Genomic DNA, 25,929 nt, shown 5'->3' with positions numbered 1-25,929 from the left:
AGGAATGCTTTCTCAGCTCCAGATACATCCTACCTCCTATTGTTCCCGAAGTTGTCTGTCACGTTTTGTGTATGGAAAATAATTCATACCTTCATCAGATCTCAAAAGAAGCTTTATACACACAAGAAGAAGTTGAGGTGAGGATGTGGAGGAATTGGAACCCTCATACACTGCTGGTGGGAACGTAAAATGGTGTAGTCACTTTGGAAAGTAGTGTGGCATTTCCTCAAAATGTGAAACATAGAGTCACCATATGACATAATAGTTTCATTCCTATGTATATACATAAGAGAAATGAAATTAGTTGTTCATATAAAAACTTGTACATGAGTGTTTATTGCAGCCTTAGTCATAACAGCCAAAAGTGTAAACAACCCAAATGTCCATCAGCTGATGACTGGATAAACAAAATGTATAACCATACAATGGAGTATTCTTCAGCAATAAAAAAGAATAAAGTAGTGATGCATCTAGAACATGAATGAACCTAGAAAATTTTGTTTTACTTGAAAGAAGCTGGTCACAGAAAACCACATATTGTATTGTTCCATTTATATGAAACGTATAGCTAAACCATACAGACAGAAAGTAGATTAGTGGTTGCCAGGGCCTGTGGGGCAGGGGGAGTGGAGAGTGATGGCTCATAGGCATGGCGTTTCTTTTTGGGGTCATGATAATGTTGTGCATTTAGGTTGTAGTGATATTGCACAACTCAATGAGTATATTAAAAAAACCATTGAAGTATGCACTTTAAAAGAGTGAATCTGGCCATGTGCAACGGCTCATGCCTGTAATCCTAACTGATTGGGAGGCCAAGTGGAAGGATCTCTTGAGGCCAGGTGTTTGAGACCAGCCTGAGCAACATAGAGTGACCTCGCCTCTCCAAAAAAGTAAAAAAATTAGCCAGGCATGGTGACGTGTGCTTGTAGTCGTAGCTACTTGAGAGGCTAAGGCAGGAGGATCACTTGAGTTCAGGAATTTGAGGCTGCAGTGGGATATGATTGTGCCATTGCTCTCTAGCCTGGGCAGTAGAGTGAGACCCTGTCTTAAAAAGTAAAATAAATATTAAAAATAAAGTAAATACAAGGTGAATTTTATGGTATGTAAATTATGTCTCATTAATGCTACTAAGAAAAAGAAATAGAAGCCAGGCCCAGGGTCATTTCCCAGTGCTGATCCTGGCCCTGTGATCTCTCTCGGCAACCGTCTTCCTGACAGTTCTGGAAATAGGCATGTCTGCTTTGGTTCTTTTTGTGCTATAGGAAGTGAGAGAGAATGTTCTGCTTGGGAAGGCTCAGGCATCGTGTGCCTTGCAGAGGTAACAGCTGATGCACCTGCACTGGGTAGTAACAGGAAAGGGGCAATCTGAGGCAGGAGGGACAGAGGCTGGTGATTTGTTGGAGACAGATTTCATCTATTTCAAAGGTCTTTCCTGTTTGCTTTCAACTGCGTAAGGTCAACTAATGGCTTGGGTGTTTGGGTGGTAGGTGGGTTCCTGTAGGTGCAGTCTAGAAGAAATATTGTTGTTATGGTTTTTGTTTTTTTATCACACTTTTCCTTAATTTGACCTTTTTTTTTGTGTGTAGCCAAAAGAAGACCCAGAGAGTGTCACTCCTCTTTGAAGACGATGTTGATAGCGGAGGCTCTCTGTTTGGCTCTCCTCCCACATCTGTTCCTCCTGCAACAACGGTATTCTTCATCTCTTAGTCCCAGGAAATGTCCTTGAGTTTATGCTGCATCAGTAGTGGTACTTCCCCGAATCAGCTCTTCATACCTAACCTTGGAGGCTGAGTCTTATGGAAGGCCTTATTTGCCTGGTTTCAGAAAGAGATCTTCTAATTAATAGTATTCTACAGAAGAAGCACACGTGCAAAGCCATCATTCAGTGTCAGGTGTAGGAACAAGGAACTGGGTCTCAGAAGAGGCTTGGGCCCCATTGGCATGGAATTCTGCTAACATTAGACTAGGCCAGTTAAGGCAAAATCATTCCTTTTATGAGTGTGTGTCAAGTACTAACACTGGTCCTGGTTTATATTAGCCAATCAGTAAAAAGGAAGGAAATTCTCACATGTGCTACAAAATGCATGAACCTTGAGGCCGTTATACTCCGTCAGTGGAGAAATGGTCACGCAGGTCCTAGTACAATTAGACTGTGGAATACTATACAATGGTGAAAAAACCCAGGGTGGAGCTTATTGGGATGAAAAACATACTGCAGGCCAAAAAAAAAAAAAAAAAAAGCATAAACACGTAAACATGGTGTAATTTAAACTTTACAAAACAAGAAATACACATGAATGCCTGGAAATCGGCCTGAAAGCATCGACAGCACATTGTTACCAGTGATTATGTCCAGGGAAAGGTATGGAATGGGGGACTTCATACTCTGAATGCCTTTTTAAAGCCTTTTTAAAGAAGGCATTTGTGCATTACTGTGGAATTAGAAATAAACTCCAAACAAAAAATATCTAGGAGATATGGAAGAAAACTCTTCCTGTTAAATGGAGTTGCGCAGCTTATACCAGAAGCTCTCAGCCCTGGGCCAGCATGCTGCCCACCCTGGGCCCCAGGCTCCCTGCTGCTGCTTCTGTGGGGCTCCTGAGCCTTTCCTTGGCTGCTCTGTACTTACATCTCCCACTTTGAAGACATCCAGTGGCTGTACAGTTAAAGGAGTCAGGAGATCTGATTGATTTTTCTTTGTAAATTATAAACTACTCTGGAGGATAACTGAGCAATTAAATTAATGAATTTTGCAGCCTCTGGAGCTGTAAAACTTCTTTCAACCTGTGGTAATTATGATTGTTAAATAAAACAAAAGGTCAAGACACACAACTTAAGTAGCTGAATAGCCTACATGTTTTTGATTATTTGTGAAATATAATCATCTTTAGACAACAGTAAATAAAAGATATTTCTTGTTTACAGATATTTCAGTGTAAGTTAATTGTGACTTGGTTGTAAGCCTATGTTGACCAAAAGGTTAAACCACAGGCAGGAGAACTTAAAGAAATGTGATGTGAGTTTTGTTTTGAGCCAAGCTTGAGAACTACTAGCCCAGTAAAGAGACTCTGCACAAACTGCGAATGCGTCCCAGAGTGGGCCACACGAGATACAGCATTTATACATTTCTGTTATATAGAAAATGGGAGAAGGGGGCAGTGAAGCAAAGGTGACTTTCTTAATTCAGATTGGTGCTCAGTGACATTGTGTATAAGATAAAGTAAATATGTGGTTAACATATTTTCCTCATTAGCCTTTTACCCTATTGAGTACATAGGGGTTGCAGGGTCAGGAGAGGGATGGTTGATTTTGTGCTGCCTTTGTGCTTCATCCAATAGGCAGGTTGTAATCGGTACCTGTCAGTGTGATATTTGACAGACTCTGGCCTTGCAGGTGAGGTTCAGCTTTCGTTCATAGGCCCGGTTTCTATTACCCATGTGGCCAAGATGCAGCCATTTTAGACAATTTTTTTTTCTTCAGACTTTCCTTATTTTCTGACACCTATCAAGAAAGTAAATTTGACCAGGCGCGGTGGCTCACGCCTGTAATCCCAACACTTTGGGAGGCTGAGGTGGGTGGATCACCTGAGGTCAGGAGTTTGGGACCAGCCTGGCCAACATGGGGGAACCCCATCTCTATTAAAAATACAAAAATTAGCCAGGCATGGTGGTGCATGCCTGTGATCCCAGCTACTAGGGAGGCTGGGGCAGGAGAATCGCTTGAACCTGAGAGATGGATTTTGCAGTGAGCTGAGGTTGTGCCAGTGCACTCCAGCCTGGGCAACAGAGTGAGACTCCATCTCAAAAAAAAAAAAAAAAAAAAAAAACAGGAAGTAAACTTCATGACAAGGATGAGCTTGTCTTCAAGAAGATTAAAACTGGTACTTTGGGTAGCATTTTCTGTGGTTTAAGGACCTTAGTTATATATGAAGGAAGAATATGATTTGCCATACTTAAGTCTCTTTTTGTCTCCCCTATCAACTATTTGCATTGAAATTTTTTTTTTTTTTTTTTGAGACGGAGTCTTGCTCTGTCATCCAGGCTGGAGCGCAGTGGTGCATCTCGGCTCACTGCAAGCTCTGCCTCCCGGGTTCATGCCATTCTGCCTCAGCCTCCCTAGTAGCTGGGACTACAGGCGCCCACCACCACGCCCGACTAATTTTTTGTATTTCTTTAGTAGAGACGGGGTTTCGCTGTGTTAGCCAGGATGGTCTCGATCTCCTGATCTTGTGATCCGCCCACCTTGGCCTCCCAAAGTGCTTGGATTACAGGTGTGAGCCACCGCGCCTGGCCTGCATTGAATTTTTATGTAGTTTTCAGTGAGTCCAGGATGTTCTGCAAAAGCCTTTTCCTTTAATCACTTCAGGGTTGCCTTATCTTTTCTGAAATTCTTTATGCCTTCCAGTATTCTTTTATGTCAAGTTCAATGGTTTTGCACTTTACTTATCTCTTCCTAACTAAAAATCCCCTTGCTCTCTTCTTTCTTCATTCATCACATTTTAAAATCATGATTAGCAATGTCCTTCCTTAGTTTCCCAAATATGCCTTCCTAACTTGATTTAGGCATTGCCTCAAAGCACACTTCCTCGTGTCATATGGTATGATTTGTATCTATACTATACTATAATAGAGCTTTAGTTTTTTCTCAAGAACTTGTTGATAAGTCACTTGCTGCAAAGATGCCATGAATTCCAGGAAAGTCACAAACCTCAGTTTCCTAGTCCCCAAATCCCTGCCTCCCTGATAAGGAAGAGACGAGAAATGGGCTGAAGTGCTTGCAGACTTGTATTGAACACTGAGTTGGTATAAAACGCTGGGACTGGCCATGAAAATATAGTGTATAGTCCTTTCAGATGAACAGACAAACAGATGTGTGCTAGCTGTTATATAAGTTAGGAAGAAAGTCAAGGAAGGGTCAAGTAGAGAGATAAATATTATGCTTATTCAACAAAGCAACTGACACTTAACTGAAGAGGACAGAGACCATGGGTGACATCTGAGTGGGGGCCTTGCTTGAAGGATGAGGAGGATTTGCATCTACAGACATCGAGGGCAGCGTGGCATGGAAGTTTGAAAGTTTGCAGTGACCTTAAGGAACAGCAAAGAAAGGAGGAGATGCATATAAGTAGAGGGATAGAATGGGGTGTCTGCTGAGTGTCATTTGCTTCATGCAAGGAGTGCAGGTTTGGGTTGGGAGAAGACCTGATCCAGCAGGTGTTTTGTTTTAGCAAGACAACTCTGGATGATGTCTTCTAGTTGAAATATAGGAAGAGCGAGGCAGAGAGAGAGACTCATAATCGTCTGGTGGCAGAGGTAAGGATCTGAGTGAGGGAGGCATGGGGGTTGACAGACACAAGTAGACAGATAGAGGTGATGTGGTGGCGTGAAGTGTCCTGTCCACAAGTCCCAGGTGGTGGTGTTTGTTGCTTCTCCCTTTTGGTGCTACCTTCACTATCCTGTCCTCTCTTCCTTGATCACATTTAGCTAAAGCCCTAAGAGGATGGTTTGGGCTTGTTCTGTATATGGCCATGCTGGTCAGACACACTTTTTTATTGTTGTGGATGTCATGTACTCTTCTTTTGGTAGAAAAAAGAGACTGTCTCTGAGGCACCACCTTTGCTGTTCAGCGATGAAGAAGAGAAGGAGGCACAACTTGGAGTGAAGCCTGTGGATAAGAAGGTTGAGAGTGCCAAGGAGTCGTTAAAATTTGGGAGAACTGATGTGGCTGAGTCAGAAAAGGTGGACTTTTTTCTCTTGTATACTTGAATGCATTTGTCTCTCGTATGTTGTTTTAAACACACACAACCCCTTAAGTTTTTTGACCACAGAAAATAAATGGCCCATTTGTAGACAGATTCGAAAACATAGACAAGCAGTCTGTGTCCCCACAGTGCAGGAAGCCTCTGCAGGGCCTTTCCTCCCGGCCCTTCTCCAAGACGTGTGTGCACTGTGGTGTGCCTGCTCCTGTCTGTGTGGTTACTGTCACGTCATGGCATCTTTGCTTTCTAACTTGTTCTCTTCTGTGCAGTGTTCCTGTTACCCTTGGTCCTCCTTTGGTCCCCAACTGCACTTGAATTTAAATGTCAGTTTTAAGGAGATTTTAGTTTAGCATCCTTTTACTTTTAGATGATATTGGCAAGGATTACAGAGTAGAGTGAAATTTCTGCTCTTTCTAAAACACTAGCTTTCATGTCCTGGACGGTCTGCCATCTCTTGTAGGAGGTCTGTGGGTAGTGCTGCTGGCCACACCTGGGCATCCAGCCTTGTGGTTGCCTTCAGTCTCTATATGCCTCTTTTCTTTCTCTAACTTTTCTTATACGCTGTGTGTCCAGCTGCTTAGGTCTAAGATCTCCCAGGGCCTGTGTGAAGAGTGTTGCATTTGCATTTGCTGCTGAGGCTCCTTGGAGCTACAGTGATACAAGCATTTCATTTGTACCTGTGTTCCTGTGTGAAATTCTCTTCCTAGTGGCTGTGTGTGGACCCCAGTCCTATCCCAGTCCCGGTCCACACTTGACTCTGACTGGTTGCTGTACTGCCCTCTCCCTGAGTGTAAGCCCCTTGCGGACTAGGCCCAGTTTGTTTTGCTCACCATCATATCTGTAGTACTTGGCATATTACCTTGCACACAGTAGGCACTATGTTATAAATTATGTATTTCTTTAAAGAAGCATTTTTTTAATAGTTTGAGTACTCTGAAATCGGGATGTACCTCATAATCAATGGTATCTTACCTGAAATGTGCCACTTGTTGAATGAATAAATACTGCATTTTAGAATTATTTCAGAGATTCTTCTTCAATTGCCTATACAGTGTAAGCCTTTTACAATTTGAGAGTCTGATTTTCCTGATTAGATTTACCCCTTGGGGCTTATGTATTAGTTAAATGCTACGAATTCATGGTCCACTCCCAATGATTGGCACTTGTGTTAGTTATCTTTGTCACTTAGAAGTTCTTCCTAGTTCATGAGCAACCAGTGTGCATCAGGATTATAGCCGTCCTATCACTTGATAGGAGAGAGGGACCCATGGTCTTAAACTGCAGGAAAAGTTATCTTTGGCTACGGATGATTGTACAAGACTGTCTCTTGGAGCAGCCAATCAAGAATTGACCTCAGTGTTTTGTTACTTGGGCACAGATGTGATTCACTGTGCCCTGAGTCATGCAAATGTGGCAGTTACTGAATTAATGAGGAGCTTGGCAGGCTCCATGATAGGATTTGTATTTCCAGGTGTTACTTATTTTTCTCCCCCTATTATTTTCATTTTCAGGAAGGACTTTTGACTAGATCTGCTCAGGAAGCAGTCAAGCATTCTGATTTATTTTCTTCATCCTCCCCATTGGACAAAGGAACCAAGCCTAGAACCAAAACTGTTCTTAGCTTGTTTGATGAGGAAGAGGATAAAATGGAAGATCAAAACACTATCCAGGCTCCACAGAAAGAAGTAGGAAAGGTAAGCGAAAAGCAATAGTGGTTCAAGTCTCTAGATGAGATAAAAGACTCTCATCTCATGGTTGTCATTCTGTCATGTGAGTTTCTGAAGGAATCTTAACCTTCAATGTAGCGTGTTAATGATTCTCTGCAGTCATTTAGATATTTGGGAATCTTAATCAGGAACTCTTACCTCAAGTAGCAGTGTTACGATAGGGGATTAGAATTTCACTCCCCTCTTCTGGGATTTACAGACCTTGTTGTTCCTTCTAGCAAAGCTTTGCCCCTTGGCCAGTTGTGGGATGTAAACAACAGGAAAGGGAAGTTAGGCTGGAGCTGTACAGTTAAGTATTTCTAACATTCAGTTTAAGAAAAAGTGTTGTAGATGAACCTTTCATACTGATCAGGTGTCAGCAAACTATTTCTATAAAGGGCCATATAATATCTATTTTAGCTTTTGCAGCCTATTTGGGCTCTGTCATAACTGCCTAGCTCTGCCATTGGCAGCATGAAAACAGCCCTAAGAAACATGAAGATGGATGGGCATGACTGTGTTCCAGTAAGTTTTATTAATAAAAATAGGTGATGGTCAGCTGGGTGTGGTGGCTCACACCTGTAATCCCAGCACTTTAGGAGGCCAAGGTGGGTGAATCACAAGGTTAAGAGATCGAGACCATCCTGGCCAACATAATGAAACCCTGTTTCTACTAAAAATACAAAAAATAGCTTGGCGTGATGACGTGTGCCTGTAATCCCAGCTACTCGGGAGGCTGAGGCAGGAGAATTGCTTGAACCAGGAAGTCGGAGGTTGTAGTGAGCCGAGATCGCACCACTGCACTCCAGCGTGGCAACAGAATGAGACTCCATCTCCAAAAAAAAAAAAAAAAAAAAAAAAAAGATGATGGTCATTCGGTGAGGTTAGTATGACCCTGATATTAAAACTGGACAGTGACCTCACCAGAAAGCTACAGATATCCTTTATGAATGTAGAGGCCAAAATCCTCAACAAAAATACTACCAAACCCAATTCAGCAAAATATAAAAAGGATTGCACATTATGAGAAGTGAGATTTACCCCTGGAATGCAAGGTTGGTTCAACATCTAAAATTAGTTGATATAATGCACTGTATCAATAAAATACAGAATTAAAAGGCACATGATCATCTCAACAGATGCAGAAAAAGCATTCAATAAAATCCAAACCTTTTCATGGTAAAGCACTCAATTAATTAGGCATAGGAGGAAGCTTAATGAACTTGATAAAGGACATCTATGAAATCCCTCAGCTGACATCATACTTAATGGTGAAAGACTGCATTCTTTTCAACCCTAACATCATGAACAACACAACAATGTCCACTCTTGGTAATTCTAATCAACCTTGTACTGGGGATTCTAAGCAGGGCATGTAGGTGAGAAAATGAAATAAAAGGCATTCAGATTGGAAAGGAAAAAGTGAAGTGAAGCAATCTGTATTTGCAGATGGCATGATCTTTTATATAGAAAGTCTTAAGGAATCTGCAAAAAACATCCATTGGAAATAACTAAAGTCATTAAGAGTGAAGGATGTAAGATCAATATGTGAAAACCAATTGTAGTTCTGTAAGCTAGTAATGAACATTTACTAACTTTTGAAAGTTACTACTAGTAACTTTCTTTTTTTTGTTTGCAATGGAGTTTCACTCTTGTCCCCCAGGCTGGATTGCAATGGCACAATCTCGGCTCACTGCAACCTTTGCCTCCTGGGTTCAAGTGATTCTCCTGCCTCAGCCTCCCGAGTAGGTGGGATTATAGGCACCCACCACCATGCCCAGCTAATTTTTGTATTTTTAGTAGAGACAGGGTTTCACCATGTTGGCCACGCTGACCTCGAACTCTTGACCTCAGGTGATCCACCTGCCTCAGCCTCCCGAAGTGCTGGGATTACAGGCATGAGCCACTGCACCCAACCTACTAGTAGTAACTTTCATAAGCAATTACTAGCTTATGAGTGAAATTAAGATATCAGTTTCTTTTATAGTAATACCAAGAAGGGTAAAATACTTAGGAGTAAATTTAGCAAAAGAAGTACAAGACTTGTAAACTAAAATCTACAAAACATTGAAACAAATTAAAGACCTAAAATCGATGGAAAGACGTCTCTGTTTATGGACCAGAAACCTTAATATTGGTAAGGTGGCAATACTTCCTTCCCAAATTGATTTGTTGTAATCTCTATCAAAATTCCAGCTTGCTTTTTGCAGAAATAGACAAGCTGATCCTAAAATTTTTATGGAAGTGTAAGAGACCAAGAATAGCCAACAGTCTTGAAAAGGAAGAACAAAGTTAGAAGACTCACACTTTCTGATTTCAAAACTTACTTTAAGACAGGGTGGTATTGGCATAAGGTTAAAATATATAGATCAGTGAAGTAGAATTGAGAGTCTAGAAATAAACCCTCACATTTACAGTCAGTTGCTTAAGGTGCCAAGATATTTCAGTGGGGACAGAATAGTCTTCAGCAGATGTGCCAGGATGCTGATTATCTGCATGCAAAGGAATGAAGTTGGACCCATTAATAAATAAACTCAGATCCAGTGTAAGATCCAAATGTAAGAACTAAAACTGTACAACTCCTAGAATCTAGAGAGTATGTGAGTAAATTATCATGACCTTGGATTAGGCAAAGCCTTCTTAGATAAGACACCAAAAGCACAAGTGACAAAAATAGCTAAATTGGACTTTATTTAAATGAAAAACATTATGCTTCAAAGGGCACCATCTGGAAAGTCAAACGACCACCCACAAAATGGGAGAAAAGATTTACAAATCATGTATTTGGTAAAGGACTTAGATCCAGAATATGTAAAAGACTTATAAGTCAATAATAAAAAGATAAATAGCCCAGATGAAAGAAGGGATAGGCCAGAAGGGATAGGCCAGGCGTCGTGGCTCATGCCTGTAATCCCAGCACTTTGGGAGACCAGGATGGGAGTATTGCTTTAGGCCGGGAGTTCAAGACCAGCCTGGGCAACATAGCAAGATCCTGTCTCTACAAAAAATTTAAAAAATTAGCCAGGCCTGGTTGCATGCTCCTATAGTTCTATCTCCTTGGGAAGTTGAGGCAGAAGAGTCCTTTGAGCCCAGGAGTTCAAGGCTGCAGTGGGCTGTGATCACACCACTGCACTCAGGCTGAGTGACAGAATGAGACCCTGTCTGAAAAAAAATAGATAAGACAGACATCTGAATAGAGATTTTACTGAAGAAGATAGACAAATGGCCAAACAGGATATAGAAAGATGCTCAGTGTCAGGGAAGCCAAAACCACAATGACATACCACTTCATACCTAGGAAGAGGACCATAATAAAAAAAAAAAAAGGAAGTAACGAGTATTGGTAAGGATGTGGATAAATGGAAATTCTCATTCCTTGCTGCTGCAAATGTGCAACAGTACAATCACTTTGGAAAACAGTTTGCTGTTCTTCAAATTCTTATAACATAAAGCTACCACACAATCCAGGAATTTTGTTCCTGGGTACATATCCAAGAGAAATAAAAACATGTTCACACAAAACTTGAATATGATTGCTCCCAGCAGCATTATTCATAATAGCCAAAAGATGGAAACAATGGCTAAACATAATATAGTATATCCATACAATGGAATATTATTTGGTAATAAAAAAGGCAGAGTACTGATACATGCTGCCACATGGATGAACCTTGAAAACATTCTAAATAAAATAAGCCAGTCATGAAAGACCACATATTATGTGACTTCATTTATATGAAATGTCCAGAATAGGCATATCGATGGAGACAGAAAGTAGATTAGTAGTTACTGGGGGCTGGGAGTGGCAGTGAGCAGGAATGGATAATTACTGCTAATGGTTTGGGGTTTCTTTTGGGGGTGATGAGAATGTTCTAAACTTAGATTGTAGCAAAAAATCATTACATTTTATACTGTAAATGGGTAGATTTTATGGTATATGAATTTGATCTCAATGGTGATGTTATGCAAACCAGGTTGGCAGGTCATAGATTGCCAATCCTTTTTATAGATCTAACCAAAGAAATAGTCTATGTTTATTTCTACAAAAAATGTTTTATGAATTTTTTTGTTATACCAATACTATAAGCTTATTTATAAATGAGAGCTGCACACAGTGAATATGATTAATTTGATATATTTTCTCCCAGTCTATTACTGTGTATGGTTTTGTAATATTTTTCCATGGTTGTGAAATACTTAACCTTACTTGCTGTGTTAAACTCATTTTTATATGTAACAATAATAATTATTGTTAATGTGATTTATTTTGTTAGAAGTAAGTTTTTCATTAGTTTTTTTGTTTTGTTTTGTTTTGTTTTGTTTTGAGATGGAGTCCTACTGTGTTGCCCAGGCTGGAGTGCAGCGTGATCTCGGCCCACTGCAGCCTCCGCCTCCCAGGTTCAGGGATTCTTCCACCTCAGCCTCCCAAGTAGCTGGAACCACAGGCACACGCCACCACACCCGGCTAATCTTTGTATTTTTAGTAGAGATGGGGTTTCACCACATTGGCCAGGCTGGTCTCGAACTCCTGGCCTCTGGTAATCTGCCCACCTTGGCCTCCCAAAGTGCTGGGATTACAGGCATGAGCCACCACGCCTGGCCTTTTTGTTAAGTTTTAATCTGTGGCTGTGATAAAGAAATAGGGATGAATTTTAGAATGTCAGGTCTGGAGCATTATATTATCAAACCAGTAATGTTGATGGTAACTTTTAAATGTTAGATATCTAGTAAACAAAAAGGGACTCACTCAGAGTCTGAAAGTAGGGCAGAAGTGATGGACACGCATGGGAAGGCTTGTGGTCGCACCTCTGCCAGGTCTTTGGTCTGCAGTGCTTACAGGTGAGGGATACATACTTGACCACTCTGTGTAGTTTGTGCTTGAGTCAGCTGCTGTCTCTTCTTCCCTTTGGAAATGAGATGTAGAGAATTCATTCAGTTGTTTTTTATCTTCAAAATGTTTCTCATTATGGAACTAATGGATTGCTTTTCTAATAAAAAAATTTAGATATTATACAAAGTTTATATAATATATATAACCTGGAAAGATTATCTCTAAAGCTTGTGCGCATATATATATATATATATATATATATATATATATATATATATATGTAAACTTTGTATTTATAAATATATTTTCTGGTATTTTTGGAAGCGCCATAGCATTCCATTTTGTCAATGTTTCATTCCCCTACTGAGTGGCTTTTAGGCTGTGGCCAGCCTTTTGCTAATATAATACAGCTGCAGGGGACATCTTTGTTGTGTCCATCTTTACATGTGTAACTTCCTTGAGATAAATTCTTACAGCTCTAATCACACATGACCTTCCCTCGTGTTCCCAGGGCCGTGATCCTGATGCCCGCCCCAAGAGCACAGGTGTCTTCCAGGATGAAGAGCTGCTTTTCAGCCACAAGCTCCAAAAGGACAATGACCCAGATGTTGACCTTTTTGCTGGCACCAAAAAAACCAAGGTCAGTTCCAAATGGTTCCCCACATTATGACTTGTTATTGTATTGGGTACCATCTCAACAGCTCACCTAGTTCTCCTTGTAAATTGTTTTGCTTTTGGATATTGAACTTGGGTCTTGTTTATTCTAGCTGTTAGAGCCAAGTGTTGGGAGCCTGTTTGGGGATGATGAAGATGATGATCTTTTCAGCTCTGCCAAGTCCCAGCCTTTGGTACCAGCCTTTTGTTCTCAATACTGGGTTGTGTGGGAAAGATTCTGGGAAAGGAAACTAACGTCCAGTTAGATGATTAAGGAAAATCCTAGGAGAGTCGTGCTGCTTCCTACTAAACGAATGGCAAATAACATGCCGAGGGGAGCGTGTATGGAGGATGCAATGCTTAGTTTCTGTTGTTCCTCATCTTATGTTCCCTATACTAACATTAAAACATTAATAATCCAGGCTCTCTGACTGTACTACACATCTGTGTGATGTTTAAACGGTTGATTGAAAGACCATTGCCTACACTGGGGTGACTAAATATTCGTGCCTTTCAGGTGCAAAGCTTTGAGTCTGAGTTTTAGCCTTTCTATGTCATTTTCAGTAGGTTTTTGTAAGTGCTCTGTTTTCTTTTTATCATAGAGAGGACTCCTGTGACAGCCACAGTCTTCAGAATGCTATTTCTGAAATGCTACCTTTGAGTTGGTTCAGCCCTCATTTGAGAAAGTATTTTTAAGACTCAGAAGCCAGGATTGTTTTTTGCATTATGATTTTTCCTTAAAATTTCTAAGATATTTGATGGCTTTTTGGTATTTTTTTTCTTTTGAAGGTACAAGAGAAAAAGCGAGTAGTGAAAAAAGACTACTCTGTTGACTCTGTCAAAAACCAGAAACATCCTGAAACCATTCAAGGTATTAAAGAAAAAGGCATATGGAAGCCGGAAACACCTCAGGTTAGAAATCCTCTTTAAGGATTTTCAGCTCTTGTTTGCATCCCAGTACAGAGAAATTCCATTATGCAGACCCACAGTTTATTCAGACTTGTCTGCATTAAGGAGGAAACAGCAACCAGGGCTACCACTTTGTCTTCACTGCACTCCCCCTGAGTCATCTCCCCTCTCCTCTCTCCACACTCCAGAGTTTCGTGAATCTATACTTTAATAGTTAGTGTTTTTTGATGCCATGCCAGATTTGACTCTGAAGTGGAGTTAAGGTAGGATGAAGAATCTTCTTCCCACTAAAGAATTTATTTCTCCCTCTGGATTTCCTTGGAATAGAATTAAAATAGAAATAAATATAAATTACATCTGATTTCTTGCCTGCTCTCAGTGTTGCCTCTCCCGAGGTCATTGCTGTTGGGCCGTACTCTGCAGCAGTCTTCTCAGAACGCTGTGGAGCTCCTCCTGGGAACAGCCCAGGACTGGAGAGCGAGTGCCAGTTCCATGTGCAGGTGTCCCAGGGTGTCTCACTGAAGCCTTAGTGTCCTGAGCTGTAAACCTGAGGCACTTGGACCAGCACATCACCACTGACCCTTCCTGGGGCTCAGATCTTGTGCTTTTAGAGCCAGTGCATGGGGCTATGGTTGAATTTTTGTGTGCTCCTTGAAATTTCTATTTGATAACCAACATGGTAATTTTGCCTGCTGGTCAGTTTTAGGTGCTCCGATAAACTGTGACTCTTGGGAATCTTACTCATCTTGTATTCCTTGACTCCATATCTGATCTGACAACTTTCCACTTACGTGACAGAGGAGGAGGCATACGTGAAGTAGTGCTAGTGAAACGTCAGGCCCCAGGAGAGATTTGAATGCCTTTCCCATTAAAGAGCTACAGAAAGTGGCAGTTTTGCTCCATCACAGATTTATTTACAGGCATAAGAAACACTTGTCTTTCTGTTTCCCCAATGGATTTTTAACTGGATGTAATTTTACACAGGACTCATCAGGTCTCGCTCCATTTAAAACCAAAGAACCATCCACTCGGATCGGGAAGATACAAGTAATTAAAACACTGGAATCTTCATTGCCTGCCCTGTGGCATCTATAAACTTTTTTGGGTTTCCTACTTTTGTCAGCTGCTGCCAAGCATCTTCTCATATCTTCCCCCACCTCCCCTCCCCTGCACCTAGTTGTTGTCTCTTGTGTGCTGCGTCTTTAACATCTATTCTTTGAGCCCAGTGGTGGGCATAGGTGTCAGACGCTCTGTTTTAATTCTGAGACTAGATCAGGCGATTTTCCTACGTTACTCTTCTCCTCTCGTATTATACATTATGTGCACCAAATCTTGTCATGTGTCACAGTAAAGATAATAGACTGCTGTGTTGAAGAACAAATACAGAGTTTCATTTTTCTTCTTTAGGCAAATTTAGCGATCAACCCAGCGGCCTTGCTGCCCATAGCAGCTTCCCAGATCTCTGAAGTAAAGCCTGTTTTGCCAGAATTGGCTTTTCCTTCATCTGAACACAGAAGGAGCCACGGTCTGGAAAGTGTGCCTGTCCTTCCCGGGAGTGGGGAGGCCGGTGTGAGTTTTGATCTTCCAGCTCAGGCAGACACCTTACACAGTGCAAACAAGGTGATGAAACCATCTTTGCTTCCTTGCTGTCTTCTTTTAACCAGAACATGCATATGCTTCTTTCTAGCTTATCAATTGCATACACAGCAGTCTTTGACTTTCCTTTTGAAGGGGTGCCTCATCCTTCCTTCAGCCGCTCCCCCCTCCATTCTCCCCGCACCCCCCTCATCCTGCACCTGCTTTTCCATGGCCTGCATTTGGTACATTTGCATTCTGCTCAGTAGCCACAGTAACGTCTCACCACTTTGGCTGGTGTCTGACACCTGCAGGTTTCCAGCACTGCCACCTGGGGGTCTTCTAACCACAGAGCAGATCATGCCCCTCCTGCTGGCACTTCCTTGCTGCTCCAGGGAGAGCATTCGGGCTCCTGGGTTTGGTATGAAACCCCTTTACAATTGGTGCCAGCCCATGTGTGCAGCTTCCTCACCAGTTACTGCACACTTTCCAGCCTGACTCCAGGCACATCAGGTGCCACTCCCTGAACACACATGGTCTGTTCTGCTGCTGCCCAAGGCTCCTGCTGCCTCCTCACGAGGAATTCTCCTCTCTGTCCACAGCTGTGCTTCCACATCCCCACTTAGGTCACTGTGCCCTGCACTCCCCGCACCAAGTTCCCACAGCAGCGACACTTTCATGGGATCTCCTCAATGGACTGTGAACCCTTTGAAGTTTTCCTTTCATTTTAGTTGGGTTTCTTGTTTCTATCCAGTCTCCCTTCTCTAGAAAGCTTTAGCTGATCTCCAAGTAAGCGACAGGACACAGAATGACCTACCCTGGCAAATAGATTCATTTCAAATGTTTCCAAACCTGTTTCCTTGTGCAAAACTAAACAGCCTGCCTTTAACGACAATTTTCATTGGCTTTTTTTTTAATTAAGTTTAAATTGGCAACTAAAATTGTGACATTCCCCTGAAGTTGACAACACAATCATACTTTGCCCAAAGTAGATTGTAGCTTCTCAAAATTCTACTTGATTGTATATTTTGGAAAATATCATAAATACTGCATCATTGCTACTAAGTGATTCATGTTTTGAGATTATATGAAAAGTTCTGATTTCTAAGCCATATTTCTTATGTGGAATATTTAACATTTGAATTCAATGTTTATTGACTTGAAGAAAACAGCACCTTAGATTATTACCTCTCTTTATTGTGTCATGTTTCTCCCCGCTCCTGGAGCCTGAATTTAGACTAGCCCCCTAACAAAGGTTAATACCAGAATTCCCTGATTCTTTCTTGTTTTGAAAGATACCCACGTTTCTATTGAGGGTAGAGTAGGGGCCAAGGGAGGGGTTGTGAGACACAGAGAGCCAACATGCCTACTTTCCAGGTTTCCAGCAACAGATGAAGCTTTTTATGTGAAACTGAACTGAAACTGCCCTGAAAAGATTAAAAAATGGAGAACTCTAAAGGATTAAGAATGACTTAGTCTTGGAGTACTAGGAGCTATTAAACTCCTTCCTTGGAAATCATTAAGAAATAACCTCTTCTATGTTCTTAGATAATATCTTCATTGAAGTAGACCAGATAACCTTACAATACTTTGAGTCACTGATTATTTGCCATGGTAGCTTTGAACACTTTATTTTATCATCAGATCAATGTGTGTTTTTTTGCCGTTGCAGAGCCGTGTCAAGATGAGAGGGAAGCGTAGACCGCAGACCCGTGCAGCTAGGCGGCTGGCTGCACAGGAGTCCAGCGAGGCTGAGGACATGAGTGTCCCCAGAGGACCCATTGCACAGTGGGCTGATGGCACCATTTCCCCAAATGGCCATCGGCCACAGCTTAGAGCAGCCAGTGGAGAAGACAGCACTGAGGAGGCCCTGGCAGCTGCCGCTGCACCTTGGGAAGGTGGTCCTGTGCCTGGAGTGGACAGAAGCCCCTTTGCAAAGTCTCTGGGTCATTCCAGAGGGGAGGCTGACCTTTTTGATTCTGGGGACATCTTTTCCACGGGCACCGGATCTCAGTCCGTGGAGAGAACAAAACCCAAGGCAAAGATAGCAGAGAATCTTGCCAACCCACCAGTGGGTGGTAAAGCAAAGAGCCCCATGTTTCCTGCTCTAGGCGAGGCCAGCAGTGATGATGATCTCTTTCAGTCTGCTAAACCAAAACCAGCAAAGAAAACAAATCCCTTTCCTCTCCTGGAAGATGAGGATGACCTCTTTACAGATCAGAAAGTCAAGAAGAATGAGACAAAATCCAATAGTCAGCAGGATGTCATATCAACAACACAAGATATTTTTGAGGTAATAGGACTTAACACGTTTTTGTGTCTGTTCTCAAAGTTAAGGAAGGTATCTGATTGGCTTATTTGAGCCATAGATTATGTTTAGCTTGTTGCATGCATACCCCATAGCCACTTGCTTAGTAATTATAATTAGGTTCTTTTATTAATAAGTCTAACGTTGATTCAGAAGTGGTTTTTTGTTTTGTTGCATGTAGGATGTATTTCTTGGCTGGCCATGATCATTGATACAGGTCTTGGTTTCTCTAGTTTTTACAGTTTTTTAATTTTTATAGAATATTGTTGTAATCAGCTTCCCGGGCATGCCACTCGGTGACATGGCATACAGCTCCACTGGTCCAGCTTGGGAGTTTAACCTCTGGTTCTGGGGACATTGGCCCTAGCTGGAGCTGACAATGTAGTGCATGCAGGCAATAAGACTTTCAGTGGCATTTGCTCAGCAGATGTTTATTGAGCACCTGGGGACTGCAGGCACGAGGTGAACTCAGAGAAGTGCTAGGCTCCTCAGAGCTCTCTGGGAAGATAATCAAATACAAACAGGGCAATGGATAATTAAGATGTTTTCAAATAGTACTAAGTGTCATGAAGAAAATAACCTGGGGCAGAGTGGTGGGTAGGGGTGGGAGGTGCTCCTTTAGGCAGGACTGGTAGAGAAGGTGTCACTGCAGTGCCGGCATTTGAGCCGGGGTGAGATGGGCGGGCCAAGCTGTGCAGAGATCTAGGGTAGTGCATCCCAGGCAGAGGGGGCAGTCTCGAGGCTGTTCCACACACCCTGGCCAATTGCATTTCCATAGCTTGTTGACGTGTTTGAGTTTAAAAAGAAAAATTGATTTAACATTGTTTTGTATGTATTTTTGGCTTAACAAGGATGATATATTTGCTACAGAAGCAATTAAACCCTCTCAGAAAACCAGAGAGAAGGAGAAAACATTGGAATCTAATTTATTTGATGATAACATTGATATCTTTGCTGACTTAACTGTAAAACCAAAAGAAAAGTCCAAAAAGAAAGTGGAAGCCAAGTCTATATTTGATGATGATATGGGTAAGTTTGGTTTTCTACATCTGACCTAGAGAATTCTTACCTTTCCGTCACTTGGTATTTTTCCCGCTACCTTTGCTTGGCCCTTTTCTGGAAAATGCACCCCAGCGGGTCCACTTCAGTGTAATCCTGAGTTAGGCTGAAGATAGGTAAGAGATGGACTAATTATTTTAGTGAAGTAACTCTTTCCTATGATAGTCATCAAAGAATTTGAAGGCACCCAGAGTTTGACGTTTAAGTATAATTTAACTTTGATCTCAGTGCATCTCACCAATCATCTGTGACACATCCTGATGTTATGAAAGGAGGTTTGATCAGAAATGACCGGGGACTGCCTTGGGTATGATATGGTTGGTTGAGTCAGAGCTCCAGATGGACAGGGAGTGTCCATGGTTCTGAGCGAGAAGAGAGCAAGTCTAGACCTGGGTGTAGGCCCTACCTCAGGCGTTGCATCTCACTGAGGTCTTTGGTGTTTGGAAAAAAGCTTGTCTTCCTTATATGGCACAACTTCTGTTTTATTAGTAGACAAGGCAAATGCCCGAGAACCCTAAATATTGGACTTTTGATAAATCCTGTGGGCTGAGGCCACATACACATTTCCTACTCCACCGTCAATCTAGACCTTGATACTAACTGGGAGACAGCTGGTGCTGCAGAGTCACACAGTGGCTCTGTGCCTCCAGCAAGCCGTGTGCTCTGTCTCCCCTGCTTCCCGCCACATGGAGCGCAGAAGGGAACTCATTCATTATTTTAAATACAAAAAAAGTAATACATGCTTATTGTAATAGATTCATGCAATTCAGAAAATGTAAAAAGTGAATAACCCCTAGAGGTAATAGTAACAGTTTGGTGTGTATCCTTTCAGACACAGTGATATTAATATATGTTTGTGTACACATCAATATATACCCACCTTTTTAAAAAGTAAGAATATATTTACCTATTCTGCTCTTTTAGTTACTTAATGTCTTTTCATGTCAGTACATAGAGATCTCCTTCCTTGTTTTCAGTGGTGTGCACAATTTCTTTGTATTTAGCCATTAGCCTGTTGACGGCAATCTCGATTGTTTCTGTTTTCTTTATTACAAATAATGCTGTGGTCTTTACCATTTGTGTACACCTAACTTTATGTATACATGCTAAAATCATGGTTGGATAAAACCCTAGCAGTAACATTACTGGGTAAGTACCATAATTAGATAAGACAAGCTTTTGAGTCAGTGAAACACTAAATGAATGCAGTGACGGAGGCTTACAGTCTTACATCGAGATGCCTCAAATCAGTGCATTTATTCTGAAAGAAAACAGGTGGGTCCTATGTTGGATTTCCCTTTGCATATTTTTATTGCTCTTTTAAAACCCAGAATGAAAAGAATATCTAAATAAGTCCATTGTCCCTGATGGTAGGGGCATGGGCTGGTTTGGAGATCAAGTTACCCTTCCCATTTTTCTGTCCTGCACACGCACATACATACACTTTTGTAGCTGAAGAAATTGTGCTCCAAGAGAAACCTGTGTGTGATCATAAAACTTAATAAGTAACAAACACAGAACCAGAATCTAAGAGGCTTGAGTTCTAGGTTAGTGTTTTAGGGTACTCCATGCTGTTACCAGAGCTGGGTCTTTGGTGGTTTCCTTGCATGTGTCTTAAAAGTACCTTTCCCCACCCCTCTTCAGCAACTGTTCTTCTTTTTTCTTTCTAAAGATGACATCTTCTCCTCTGGTATCCAGGCTAAGACAGCCAAACCAAAAAGCCGATCTGCACAGGCCGCACCTGAACCAAGATTTGAACACAAGGTGTCCAACATCTTTGATGATCCCCTGAATGCCTTTGGAGGCCAGTAGAGCACACAGGGTATCCACATGTTACCCTGCAGCTACATTGTTGAGTTAGTGATGATGTTGTATATGCTCATGGTCTTAACTGGATTACAAAAAGCAAATACTAGAACAGCTAGCTCATCTTTTACCCAATGTACTTAGTATTTTTCTGCACTGGTTTAATCATGCTTAATACTACAAAACAAAAATAAATATTTCACAGTGGTTGGTTTGTTTTGTTTTTAAACCACAGTTTGATTTAGTTAGCCTTGCTGGGGCCATAATATGCTTCACGGTGTGTAAAAGAAGAAATCTCTGTGGCTTTTATGGGTAGGCAGGGAATCTCAGAGATAGCAAATGCCACCTATCCAGAAGTCTTTGTTATATGGATGGGAACCCTAACTTAGGGCCTGGGCAGGGGAAAGAGAAAGAAGATGAGAGATTATACTTCGTGAGTCTTAGCAATATGGGAGCAGGTTTTCACTGAATTCTGAGGGTGCCTCTGCATGTCCTCCAAGGCAAAGTTTGGCAAACTATGGCCCCCCCACTGTCATATTTTGTTAATAAAATTTTATTGGAACACAACCACATTCATTTATTTACTTACTGTCTATTGCTGCTCTCACCCTACCTCCAATGTAAGAGTTGAGTGATTATGACAGAGGCTGGATGGCTCACAGAGCCTCAGATGTTTTCTATCTGCCCCTTTATATAAACAGTTTGCTGACCATTGCTCTAAGGCATCCTTTTCCATCCTTGTCTTGTGGAAACAGCAGAATGAACCTAGGTAATAGCCGGGGGAAGTGCTGAGGATGGAAATGTCAGCCTCTAGAGCAGCACTGCCCCATAGAACTCCGCAGGAATGAAAATGTTCTTTATCTGTATCGACAAAGGCAGTAGCCACTAGCTACCTGGATGGCTGACCCCATTCTAATCTGTGTTTTTTGGTGCTCTGTCGTCTTGCTGCTGACTATGCAGCCTGTCACCACAGCACAGTCCTGTAGACCGCCCAGGTTGGTCTCAGCGATCCTGGAGCTACTTACTTCTTCTTTGGGCACTGTAAGATCGGAAGGGGAATTACTCATACCCAGAGTCAAACGTTTTGTACAGCTTCCACAGGTCAACCATTTGCCCAGGTCTGCTATGAGAGTGACGTGATGACAGATAAGGGCACTTGCTAGTTGGCCACTCCTTTCCCCTATTCATTTTATGCATCTTCCTTCTGTCCTTAGGTTGAGATCTCCGAGTCACTGTTGTCAGGCAGACTGCTGTCCTTCAGATTCAGGCCTGTGGGTCTGGGGAGCCCTGGTTGGTCTTGGAGGAGCAAGGGCTGCGCAGGTGACTTGGTGGCCTCAAGTGTGTAGGTACCTGGATGGTGCAAGGAGATGCTGGCTCTGAAATATTTCCTAATCCCGCTTGCAGATCAACTGCCAACTAGCGTTTAGGCTACAGACATATTAGACTGTTGATGTGATTCTGTAGCTCGTATTTAGAACTTTAGGGATGTTTTCACATATCAGTGAATGAAGATCTATGTCAACAATTTTTTTTTTTGAAATGGAGTCTGGCTCTGTCACCCAGGCTGGAGTGCAGTGGTGTGATCCCGGCTCACTGCAACCTCCGCCTCCCGGGTTCATGCCATTCTCCTGCCTCAGCCTCCCGAGTAGCTGGGACTACAGGCACCCACCAGCACTCCCGGCTAATTTTTTGTATTTTTAGTAGACAAGTTTTCACCATGTTAGCCAGGATGGTCTCGATCTCCTGACCTCGTCATCTGCCCACCTTGGCCTCCCAAGTTGCTGGGATTAACAGGCGTGAGCCACTGCTCCCAGCCTATGTCAACATTTTTAATGGTAGCTTCACATTCTGGATATCTTTATGTTGGGGAAAAAGTTTCAAAGGTAACTGCCCTTCTGTGGCAAAGCTTTTTTAGAGCAGAGGATGGAGCAAATTCTGAGTTACTGAAATTACGTATTCAGCGCTATTGCCTTGTGTACCTTCCATTTTATCTTTGGAGTTGTGTTGTTAGAACTTTTTCAGAAGAGATGAGATAAATGCTTTGGGAATTGATTTAGAAATCTTTTTGGTGTCATTACTCTTAAGAGCTAGATATATTTTTTAATTGTAAAGAATTATGGAAATACTTTTTTCTCTACCTGCTCCCATTTTTTTTTTTTTTTTTTTAAGACAGGGTCTGGTTGTGTTGCCCAGGCTGGGGTGCGGTGGCATAATCATAGCTTGCTGTGCCTTTGAACTCCAGGGCTCCAGTGATCCTCCCACCTTAGCCTCCTGAATGGCTGGGACTACAGGTGTGTGCCATCATGCCCAGCTAATTTTTTAAAAAAATTTTTTGTAGACACAAGGGTCTGTTGCCCAGGCTGGTCTCAACCTTACCTCAAGTGATTCTCCCACCTAGGCCTCCTGAATTGCTGGAATTACAGGCATGAGCCACAATGGCCAGCTTCTTTCTGTTTTCTTTGTTTCCTCTTCCCTTTCTATTTTCTTCCTTTTTTTTTTTTTTTTTTTTAGCTGTTCTTGCATCATTTTCCATCCCATCTTTAAGTCTTCATTGCCCCTTCATTTTCCAAGATCATGAGTCCCACAGTATGCTCAGCTAAGCATGACCACACACCATTTCAAGAAGCTGTTCATGGACCCAGCTTTTAGTACTGGCTGGGTCTTTGTCCTGCTGCAGCTTCCATTTGCTCCTCAGCTACCCTCTAGGCATCCAGTCTGGCTTAACCAGATTTCATGGCCTCATTTTGTCCTCTGCTACAGTGATTTCTACTCCTGAGGAGAAGCATAACTATCTTCTAGAGGGAAACATTTTCACCTTTGGTTATCAACCTTGGTTCTTTTGGGATATTGGAAATTACCCCATTGACTGGACCCAGACTTACAGTGGAAGTTCCAGCACAATTAATGCTGAATGGGGTTGTGCTTTTTCTTCTGGCATATAGTTGAATTATCCATTCTCATTATAGGTGAAGGACTTGCAAATCTGTTTGTTATCTTCTACCCTCCTCCAGCCTTTATTTTCAGGGTCTCACTATGGAAGAACACTGTGGTGAAGGAAACACTCCAGATTCCTTGGGCAGTCATAGTCACTCATGTCTTTATTTCTGTCATGTTCATTTTGCAATCCTGACACCTGACTTCTGTTGCTAGAGCTGCACCTGTGTAGGTAGGAGTACTGTTGGCTTCAGGGATACACATGCTGGCAACTCTATAGGACAGTCTTATTTGATGTAGCGTAAGTATGTTTTTAAGAATTCATGTTATCCAAGATTATGAAAGCAGTTGTTTGAGTGAAAGAAAGGGGGTTAAGGTTAGAGAGCTCCATACAAAGTCATATATAAGCAATGCAGCTTTTAAATTTAGCTTTTATTTAAGAGCAATGACCCTTTACCACTATCACCAGCAGTATTATTAGCCTGGTACCTTGTATTACTGTAATACCCCTCATTTTGAAATATGGTGCAACAACACTCAAACAAGCTGTGCTACAAGAAACAGCTTTCCTTTCTGTAATGCCCTCCCTTTAGGATCACTAGAAGTCTGTACAATGCAATTCAGATTCCCGAATTAATGATCTTTCCTATTAGTGTAATAAAAACTCATGTTATAGCAGATTCCTGTATGTGCATGTATGTTATGAGTTGGATAAACGTTGGTAGACTTCATTTGGAGTGAATCAGAATGGGATTCTTGTGAGAAGCCAACATCCCTCTAAACAAACTTTTAGAGCATGATATGGCTTGGATATTTTGTCCCCTCCAAATCTCATATTAAAATGTGACCCTCAGTGTTGGAGGTGGGCCTAGTGGGAGGTGTTTGGATCATGGGGGTGGATCCTCATGAATGTCTTGATGTTGTCCTTGTGGTAATGAATGAGTTCTTACTCTGAGTTCACATGAGATCTGGTTTAAAAGAACCTGGGCGCCGGGCACCGTGGCTCACGCCTGTAATCTCAGCACTTTGGGAGGCGGAGGCTGGTGGATCACGAGGTCAGGAGATGGGGACCATCCTGGCCAACATCTAGAAACCCCATCTCTACTAAAAATACAAAAATTAGCCAGGTGTGGTGGCACGCATCTGTAGTCCCAGCTACTCGGGAGGCTGAGGCAAGAGAATTGCTTGAACCCAGGAGGCAGAGGTTGCAGTGAGCTGAGATCGTGCCACTGCATTCCAGCCTGGGCGACAGAGCAAGACTCTGTCTAAAAAAAAAACAAACAAACAAACAAAAAGAAAACAAAAAACAGCCTTGCACCTCCTTCCTCTCTCTCTCTCTTGTTCTCTCACCATGTAACATGATGGCTCCTCTCCTACCATGATTGTAAACTTCCTGAGGCCCTCACCAGAAGCAGATAACAGCATTATACCCCTTGTACAGTCTACAGAACCATGAGCCAAAATAAACCTCTTTTGTTTATAAATTGCCCAGTGTCAGGTATTCCTTTATAGCAACACAAACAGCTAACACAGAGGATAACCAAATATTTATTAATGTCTAAAACTTGGAGAATACCTTACCTATAGCACAGGTTTGTTCTGAGGATCAACTGAAAGACTAAAATATCTGTTCTTTCCTTGAACAAAGCTTTAATGAGTACCAATATGTGCAAAACACTGTGCTAGGTGATAGAGATCAGATGTGCTCCCTTCAGTTTAGTAAAAAATGAAATTGTAAGGGACCAGGTGCGGTGGCTCATGCCTGTAATCCCAGCACTTTGGGAGGCCGAGGCAGGTGGATCACGAGGTCAGGAGATCGAGACCATCCTGGCTAACACAGTGAAGCCCTGTCTCTATTAAAAATATAAAAAATTAGCCAGGCGTGGTGGCAGGTTCCTGTAGTCCCAGCTATTCGGGAGGTCGAGGCAGGAGAATGGCATGAGCCCGGAAGGCGGAGCTTGCAGTGAGTCGAGATTGTGCCACTGCACTCCAGCCTGGGCGACAGAGTGAGACTCTGTCTCAAAAAAATAATAAAAATAAAATAAAGAAATTGTTATGGGTGCAATATATGATGTAGGTAGTAGTGTAAAGGGGGTAGGTATAAAAACTTTGTGGAATAGTTGATATTGGAGCTGAATGTTGAAAGGTGATTAGGTGCTTGTCAGGTAACCATGTGTGCACATGACAGTAAGTAGAGCAGAGCAGGAGCAACAATATAGAAGCTGATGTGTTCTGAAGCTGCAGATGCAGATGTTTAGAGGTTAGAAGTACCAGAGATGTTGCAAGATGAGGTGAGGTTGTAGATGAGTAAAATGGGGCCAGAATGTGAGATGCATAATCTTGGGAGCATTTCTAAGGAGTCTGAATTTTATTCTATAGACAGGGAGAA

General features: G+C 42.0%; 1 protein-coding gene across 25 annotated transcripts in view; it reads left to right on the top strand.

Moving 5' to 3' along the window:
• Window positions 1-21,173, top strand: part of LOC129006839 (WASH complex subunit 2) — a 63,919-nt gene extending 42,746 nt beyond the window's left edge. For 12 of the 25 annotated variants that reach the window (XM_063669836.1, XM_063669834.1, XM_063669832.1 and 9 more), the window contains 11 exons: window positions 1,587-1,689; window positions 5,586-5,738; window positions 7,270-7,452; window positions 12,807-12,935; window positions 13,063-13,143; window positions 13,739-13,861; window positions 14,843-14,905; window positions 15,266-15,478; window positions 17,106-17,726; window positions 18,593-18,770; window positions 20,473-21,173. In XM_063669836.1, the coding sequence (XP_063525906.1) occupies window positions 1,587-1,689; window positions 5,586-5,738; window positions 7,270-7,452; window positions 12,807-12,935; window positions 13,063-13,143; window positions 13,739-13,861; window positions 14,843-14,905; window positions 15,266-15,478; window positions 17,106-17,726; window positions 18,593-18,770; window positions 20,473-20,612 (1,987 nt within the window). In that variant the 3' untranslated portion in view covers window positions 20,613-21,173. The remainder of the gene's footprint in view (window positions 1-1,586; window positions 1,690-5,585; window positions 5,739-7,269; window positions 7,453-12,806; window positions 12,936-13,062; window positions 13,144-13,738; window positions 13,862-14,842; window positions 14,906-15,265; window positions 15,479-17,105; window positions 17,727-18,592; window positions 18,771-20,472) is intronic. The other 13 variants (XM_063669840.1, XM_063669838.1, XM_054437024.2 and 10 more) reach the window with 2 other exon arrangements.
• Window positions 21,174-25,929: the final 4,756 nt, after the last annotated feature.

Source organism: Pongo pygmaeus, chromosome 8, assembly GCF_028885625.2.
Source record: "Pongo pygmaeus isolate AG05252 chromosome 8, NHGRI_mPonPyg2-v2.0_pri, whole genome shotgun sequence".
In the NCBI taxonomy this organism is placed as follows: Eukaryota; Metazoa; Chordata; class Mammalia; order Primates; family Hominidae; genus Pongo; species Pongo pygmaeus.
Note: the sequence above shows the minus strand (reverse complement) of the source record. Positions and strands in the feature narration are given on the sequence as shown.